The sequence below is a fragment of the Halyomorpha halys genome, unplaced genomic scaffold, assembly GCF_000696795.3.
Source record: "Halyomorpha halys isolate HHAL.00 unplaced genomic scaffold, Hhal_1.1 Scaffold514.1, whole genome shotgun sequence".
Classification (NCBI taxonomy): domain Eukaryota; kingdom Metazoa; phylum Arthropoda; class Insecta; order Hemiptera; family Pentatomidae; genus Halyomorpha; species Halyomorpha halys.
The window spans coordinates 947-8,994 of NW_027108282.1; the positions used below are offsets into that span (position 1 = coordinate 947).

Consider the following 8,048-nt stretch of genomic DNA (forward strand, 5'->3'; position numbering starts at 1 on the left):
TTCCTCCAAAATACATTCTTTAAAAACAAAATGGTCAATTTCACATTCCAGTCCATCGAACATCTCCATATAGTAAATCATTTTTAATTAGCGGAATTCGTTTGTGGCAGGAAAACCCAGAAAATATTAAAAATATACAATCTCAAACTGGCTTTAGAAACATGTATTATAAACTATTAATGGATAAATAAAAATCTGCTCTTATTTAGCAATGATCTTGCTGATGTGGATTTACTTTAGATATGAATGTAATTTTATTTTGTGATATCTATTGTCTTATAAATACTTTAAATTATATAATTTTCGTCTGTTTAATTTTTTTGGAATGTTATTTTTACCTGCTTTGCTGAAGAGGTCGATGATCGTGACCTGGGTGTAACCCTTTCAGGTGAAAGTGGACCATCGCGGTGAGCGTCTCTTCTTGTGTTTGTTTTTGGGGGTTCCTGCCATATTTGTACTCACAATTTGTACACTTCTGTACTGACATATATCACAATTTTCTATAGTCTCTTGTACCATTTGCTTCATGCCCCACCAAAAATACCGGCGTTGTTTCGGATAACGTAAGATTAACCGAAAGTCTGAGATGGAATTATTTTTTTCTTACTTCCTAAATTTTTATTTACAAAACATATACACAATTACAATACATATACAGCAAATACATATAGACAATTGACTTAGCCTGATAAATATATATACAAAAACATTTTAAACAATTTTGTATTGTCGGATGGCAGGATGGAATGAATTAGGGGAAGGCTTCCGTATAGTCAAGACTTCAAGTATAGTCGGAACCATGAAGTTTGCCGGTCGCACTATCGGTTGTGGTTGATCGTCATCCATGATGTTCGATTATAACAAGAGAGAAATGAAAAAATTTAAGAGCTTTTTTTTTTAAAAAAAAGAGAGAGAGAAACCGATAATAATAAAAACGATTGGGTTTCGGCATCACTTATGAGATGTTGGAAGACAAACTTAAAAAAAAAAAGATGAAAAACGAACAAGGAAATGAAACGCACGTAGTTGAGATAACAAATGATTTATTCTTGGTCTTAATTCTCCTTATATACGTTCTTTATGTTTATTTACATGAGGAGGTAGGATTTAAGCTATTCGTACGCTTAACCTTAACATAACTTTATATATATATTTTTAATTCTATTACAGGCTTATAAGGTTATGTTCATTTTGATATTATGTCTTCTATTAGTCCGTGCAGATTCCTTCTTCTTCTTCATTGCTTTCTGTTTCGGTTAGTCTTTTCCTGGATACGTATTTTCTTCATGGTTGCCATAATGATCGTACATAAGTTCCTGTCGCTCAGTTTCTTTTCATCTGAGTAGCTCTCTAACTTAACAAGCAACCAATCTTCATCACCCATTCCACGGAAGAACGGTGCAAACATCTCCGAGTCGAAGCTGATCTTTTCAGCTCGGTAATATCTCTCCTGAAAGCATATTAAGTTACTAAATGTATATGTATATTTAATAGGTTTCAGGCTTAGTGTAATTACATTGTGTTGTGTATGATTATCGTTAGTAATTATACTGATAAATTATGAAACTAGTTATTGCGGTGATCAATAAACAGATTTGTTCGTTCAATGTAGTATGTTCGGTCCCATCCTCGAGCCAGTCTTTGTACATGACATCCTAACCAATCCTGATACTATCCTCACTCCATATGCCTAAAACAAATGGGTGCTCGCAGTTAATAATAAACCTTTAATTTCTGCTTATACTCTCTAATCCCATATCAAATCCTTCGTATCCAAGAATTGTGTTGAAATTGGGGGATAAAAACTAATCCCATCAAATCACCTTTACCCTTTGTCATAAACCTACCGACTGCCCATAGTTTCCCTTCAATACGTTTTCTCATACCCCTAAAAGACTGATTTACATGACTCTAATAAAGCCTATGTGGACATTCAGATTTGAGCTGTTGGGTTTTATTAAACCTTCAAATTCCTCTCGTATCTAATCCTTACAATCCAAAATCCATCATAATAACCACCATGCTTATTACTTTGTCACAAATAAAATCAACCATAAAGACCTTAATGTTTTATATTAAACTAATATAGCCCGAACTAGATATCTAATCCTTCTATTATAAACTCCCAAACAACCCAAACCCACAAGTTTCTAATCTTGCTTCTTCTTCCATTCCAGATAATACTCTGAGGCACCTGAAAAGAAGATAGCCTCGAGACTTTCTTATATTGAAATATTATTAAAGTGAACCCATTCGTAGTTTTTCTACATGCCTGTATCACTTCATTATTATATTACATCAAATTTACTAGTTGTATTTTTATGTAAATACGGCTGTAAATAGCAATAAATACATTTTTAAAAAGTATCTTTTTTGGAAGTTTGAGAGTATAATAGGTTTTATTATAATTTTCAGTTACTTTCAATATTATTTTCATAATAGCCAGTAAATCCATGTATAAATAGTATCTTTGTAAAGGTACATATTAATAAATATGAAAATGTAAAGTTAATATTTACCCTTTAAAATCCTCAATGCTCCTAATTCTGTTACTAATAAAACCATCCATAAAGACCTAAATGTTCCTTATGTAACCGATCTAGCCCGAACCCGATATTATATACCTTTCATAATAAACTCCCTAACCACCCAAACCCACTAGTTTCTAACCTTGCTTCCTTTTTCATTCCTGGCAATCCTCCGAGGCGCCTGAAAAGAAGATGGCCTCGTGACCTTATATTGTAAACTGTTTTTAGAGTTCTACTACTGGGTAGTTTCTCTACATCCTGTATCATATAAGTATGATCAAATTTACTTGTTGTATTTTTATACAGTTGTAAATATAAATAAATAAATTAAAAAAAATATTTACCCTTAAAGGGCAGGATATAGCAGGATGGAACTGACTGTAAAAGTATCGGAAGTAGGCGTTATTCGGATTGCATTGGTCTCCTGCAGGGAACGACATCAAGTCTTCACAATCATCGGTCTTCAGCTTCGTAGGGCATCTCTTTAAGTCTGCGAAGAACTGTGCAATAATAAAAGTATAATAAAAGTTTCTATTGTGAAGGTAGTGTTGTATAAAAATAGTTATAATACTTTTAGGACACTTTCTCAAAATTTATGTCCTTGAAATTTTCATTGAAAGATATTTGTAGCATTATAAATAAAAAGCTTAGGTTTTTATGCCATGGGTGGGGTGTGAATTATTGTATTTGAAAAGCCTTTAGTTTTAAGCTATCATATTTTCGTTTAAATTTCGAAATTCAAAAATTGTAATTCATTTTTCCTTGCAGTAGGTTGTTTGCTTAACCTTCGTAAAGCCCCGCGTGGAACTCGCTATTGACCTCACGAGACCATTGTCTAGTAAAAACGAATGAAAATTTTCCTAATTTTCGAGTCACTCAATGAATTTGTCGGGGTTGTCTGGTCTTAGGCGGTTCTCCAGCCTGATTATACACTTTTCAGAAGGCCCACGACAAGGCGTATTCATTAATAGTTAAGAGAGGAAGGGCCGTGCCAGGGGATGAGCCTTGGATACTGACTAGGTAGAGGAGGTCTAGGCTAGAGAGTCTGAGGTAGAGTAACAGTTCTAGTTGCCGAGATGAAGCGGACGGACTAGAACTCTCATGATAGGAGCCAGCTCAGATGACGCGGACGGACCAGTAAGCTGATAAGGCTAGGTGCAGCTCTAGTAGCCGAGATGAAGCGGACGGACCAGCGTAACCGTTAAGGATAAGGTTACAATCTTAGTTGCCGAGATGAAGCGGACGGACCAGTGTAACCGTTAAGGAATAGGTTACAATCTTAGTTGCCGAGATGAAGCGGACGGACCAGTGTAACCGTTAAGGATCAGTTTACAATCTTAGCTGCCGAGATGAAGCGGACGGACCAGTGTAACCGTTAAGAATCAGGTTACAATCTTAGTTGCCGAGATGAAGCGGACGGACTAAGATTGCTGGAGAAAGGGAGAGGAGATACGCCATCGTCTAAGGTGAGCATACTAAAAACCAACTCTTGTGAGAATAGATTGGCAATGAATTTCTCTATCCCAAGCAGAGTGTAAGCCACCAGTGCTATGACTAGACCTGGAGAAAAGACACTGGAACTAAGATCAAATAGGGGATTTAGAGTCCCTTATTTATAGGCCTAGTCCATGCGGCTGTACCGAGAAGCGGTCGGTACATGTCTGCTTGAGATAGGTTCGTGCATTGCATTGTTATAATTTATTAATCATTGTACAGATATTGCTAAGTATTATGCACAGAAATTATTAATATATAAAAATTACAATAAATTATGTCTTTAACAAAAAGAAGTATTAAGTAAATTTGAGAGCTTCGGTGGGGCTCGAGCTGCAGCGCTCGAGCTGCAGCGCTCTGGTGAGTAGTGATCGAAACGCTTGCCCCCTCTCACTACAAATTTTTCCCCTCAAAACTATTTTTGAACCACATCAGTATATTTTTAATGAATTTACAGGGCCACCGTATTACACAGTCTGTATTTCACAAATAAAAATATGACTGGGGACCCTCCCTTTCACGGTATTCGCCTTATATGGGTTTCCGCGGTACCATTTAGGTTCACCGTGACTGATTACGTTGAGCAAACAATTCCTAATAGTACCGCTCCTAATTTCTGAATTATACTTTCCTGAAGGTGCTTGTAGAAACGTAAAAATACAACTAGAGAGACAGAGGACAAAACTGAAATGTAAGCCTACAATGGGCGTGGCATATGTGACAATTTTTAGTAGATATAATTGACAAAATGGTCGGAGGATGCCCTATGGTTTTGTTTATGAACTGGATCGATATAGGTGCAGTAAATGCATTTGTTCTGTGGGAAAATATTCACCCTGAGTGGAAACGAGAGTACTTACGAAAATGGCGTTAGTCTCTGCTGGCCCTAAGTAAATATAAGCCATAAGGAAAAGATTGAACGACCCATAAATCTTATTTCTAAACACTGAATCTATAAGATAGTGAGGATAAGGAGAATCAGATACGACCATGAAACAAGAATTAAATATGGATTACGTTTATTTTCTTTCTAAATATTTTTAAATTCTACTCAATATATCTAGTTTGCCATTTATTCTCACTAACAAGATGGAATGTAGATCATAGGATCAATAAAATAGTAAGAAATGCAAATCTATTGAGGTCCTATAAGTACAAATTTATTTGTTTCGGACCGGAGATGTTAGGGAAGTTAAACTTAGATTTTGAACAAAGTTACTCTAACAATAGTATATGTTTTCAAAATGATAGCCTAGGCAGCTGAATTCTGAACATATGTACACACTATACAGCAATAAAAGGGACAAAGAAAGGAAATTTTTGTAACTCGTTAATCATTAACCCATGCTTAGTATTTTTCTATTTTCTCTCTCACTTGCCTTCCGTTCCAAGTACTGTTACAAGAAACTATCATTAATGGTGCAGAGTGTCTTTTTAATTTTAAGTTCAATTATATAAATATCTTCTTCGCAAGTAAGAACATTTTAAACGCTTTCCTTTAGATAATTAGCTGAAGTAAAAAGTCCCTAAGATGAATTAATATGTAGCGAGAGGGAGCAACGGTTTAGCCACAACTCACCAGAGCACTGCACCTCGAGCCTAATCGAAACTCTCAAATTTACATATTACTTTATTTTGTAAAAACACATTGTCATTTTTATATATTAATAATTTATGTACATTACACTAAATAATATCTATACAATGATTATTAAACGATACCAAAACAATGGACGTAACTATCTTAAGTAGAAATGTATTGACCGATTCTCGGTCACAGCCACATGGACTAGGCCTATAAATAAGGGGCTCTAAATCTCCTTTCTGATCCCCTCATTCACTGCCTTACCCAGGTCTAGTCATAGCACTGGTGGCGATCATTTTACTTGAGATAGAAAGGTTCATTGCCAATCGATTCTCTCAAGAGTTGTCTTTCTGTGCGGATACCTAAGATGATGGACTATCTCCTTTCCCTTTCTCCAGCAATCTTAGTCCGTCCGCTTCATCTGGATAATGATTTAACTAAAGAATTTGGGTGACTAAATAGGTTTATGTAGGATTATGAAAATTTGATTGCTACAGACTATAGGAATTGTCATGGAGTAGTGTTCCGGTGGAATTTTTATTTATAGTTTTAGGGTCTTTTTCAGTGTTCATCCCCTAACGTACATAGAACTCAAGCGTGTTCTCGAATGGCTTTAGGTATCAATTTGAATGGAAGGATTGTGCTATATATTCGTCTAAAACCAAATCCAGACTGTCAAAAAAGAACCAGAGAGTATGTTTACACTTGCGAAAACAAATTTTCCCTTTTCTACATTAATCATAATTTAATGGTATTACAATTACAATGATAAAATTGTTAAAATAAACTTAAAACACTTTTTTAAAAATGAATACAAATTTAAAATTTATCAAATTAAAATGATAATGCAAAATAAAAGAGAATTACTGTGAAATAATGTTTTATTTATTATTATAACGAAATAAAAAGGTTTAAAATAAATTAACTAAAACAGAACCAGCTATTTTTGTTTCCAGAGTTCTATGAACGTTACGAGATGAGCACTGGAACAAATTCAAGCGGAACAGTACTTCATGATAACTCATTTAGCCTACAGAAGATAATTTTCATAATTCTATCCTAATCTTTCCAATCACCCAAATCCGCTGGTTCAATCATTATCTACTAATGCGTACAATCCACTTTATAATTAAGGGCATATAACCCTAGGTTGTGTTTGCGGTAGGGTTTGAGTATCAGCTTTCGTTTTCTCTACTATTCATGTAAAGGTCACTCCTGAGTTTACAAATCTTTAGGGAAGTTTGGGAGAGTAAATAGTCTGTTATTGTTCAGAGCCTCCCTGTTTTCTCACCGGGCTATTATATTAATTTATCTTAGGGAGTTTTATGTTTGGCTGGGGAATTTCGGACAGTATTTCCAAGCCCTCTGGAAAATATCTCATTCCATACTGATAAAATGAGGATAGAAGATAGAGAATGTAATTCTGTTACCAACACATGTTGATAACAGAACTTCATTCTTATCAGCCCTAACAAAGCCCTGCAAAGTGGAGCGAAACCTTGGTTAACAATAAATAGTTTTCTTTTACTATTTCGATACCTTTATTGACCGCCACTCGGAATATCTTCCTCCACTAGAGAATTTAAATTAAAAAACTAAATTATCAATTTACGAAATGAGAGGAGCAGGACAACCCTACATCTGCCCCTACCCTTGGGCAACTGGCTTAAGGATAAGTTCAATCAGCTATTAATAGCTGTCTTCATGTTATGGAAGGTAGTAAATGTTCACTTGGAAGTAATTAATTAAATGCTTTTATGTTTTTTTGCTAAGCAGTATTAAGAAAGAAAATATAAGAAAATTGTTTGTTTGACATCATAGAACTTAGAAATAAAAGATCCCTAGGGCATGTGCCAAATATCTCCTATCAAAGTTATATCAAATACTAAAGACAAGAAATGTACGTAAGGTTTTCTCAATGATATAATATGATATATAAATAATATATGATTAACTCACGTATAGTTGCTCAATATCTTTAGGAGTGTTCAGATCTACATTGATATAAACAGTTCCCTGCCCTGTGTACACAAAAGAACCGTTAAGGTTTGCAGAGCCCTGGTCTTTTTCGCAAGGTTTAAGTTCTTGCAGCCAGATGTACTTCTTCATCTGAAAATTATAACACAGATCAACAAAATAAAAAAAAAAATGTATATTCTAAAAATTAAGGTTTGAATTTATACATGTTTTTCAAACATTTTTATTATGTAGTATTACATTCGTTTGTATACTCCAGAAATTAGTAATAGAGCTAAGATATTAGCGTACTTGCTCAGCCTCCACTGGCTCATTACCAGTGATGCGGCGAGAGGGATGCGCTGGGATCTTTTGAGCTCTGCTCTACCCCTCACACATGGGGGATAGAGTGGGCTCAGGGATCCTCAGGTCGATTGTGTAAATATAGTATACATTATTTTATCATTATGTTATTTTATTTATTT

General features: G+C 34.9%; 1 protein-coding gene across 2 annotated transcripts in view; it reads right to left on the reverse strand.

The window, feature by feature from the left end:
- Window positions 1-1,032: 1,032 nt before the first annotated feature.
- LOC106683755 (uncharacterized) overlaps window positions 1,033-8,048 on the reverse strand; it is a 21,049-nt gene continuing 14,033 nt past the window's right edge. For both annotated transcript variants that reach the window (XM_067046636.1, XM_014425431.3), the window contains exons 2-4: window positions 7,567-7,716; window positions 2,873-3,028; window positions 1,033-1,450 (exon numbers count right to left, since the gene is read on the reverse strand). In XM_067046636.1, coding sequence (XP_066902737.1) covers window positions 1,238-1,450; window positions 2,873-3,028; window positions 7,567-7,716 — 519 coding nt within the window. In that variant the 3' untranslated portion in view covers window positions 1,033-1,237. The remainder of the gene's footprint in view (window positions 1,451-2,872; window positions 3,029-7,566; window positions 7,717-8,048) is intronic.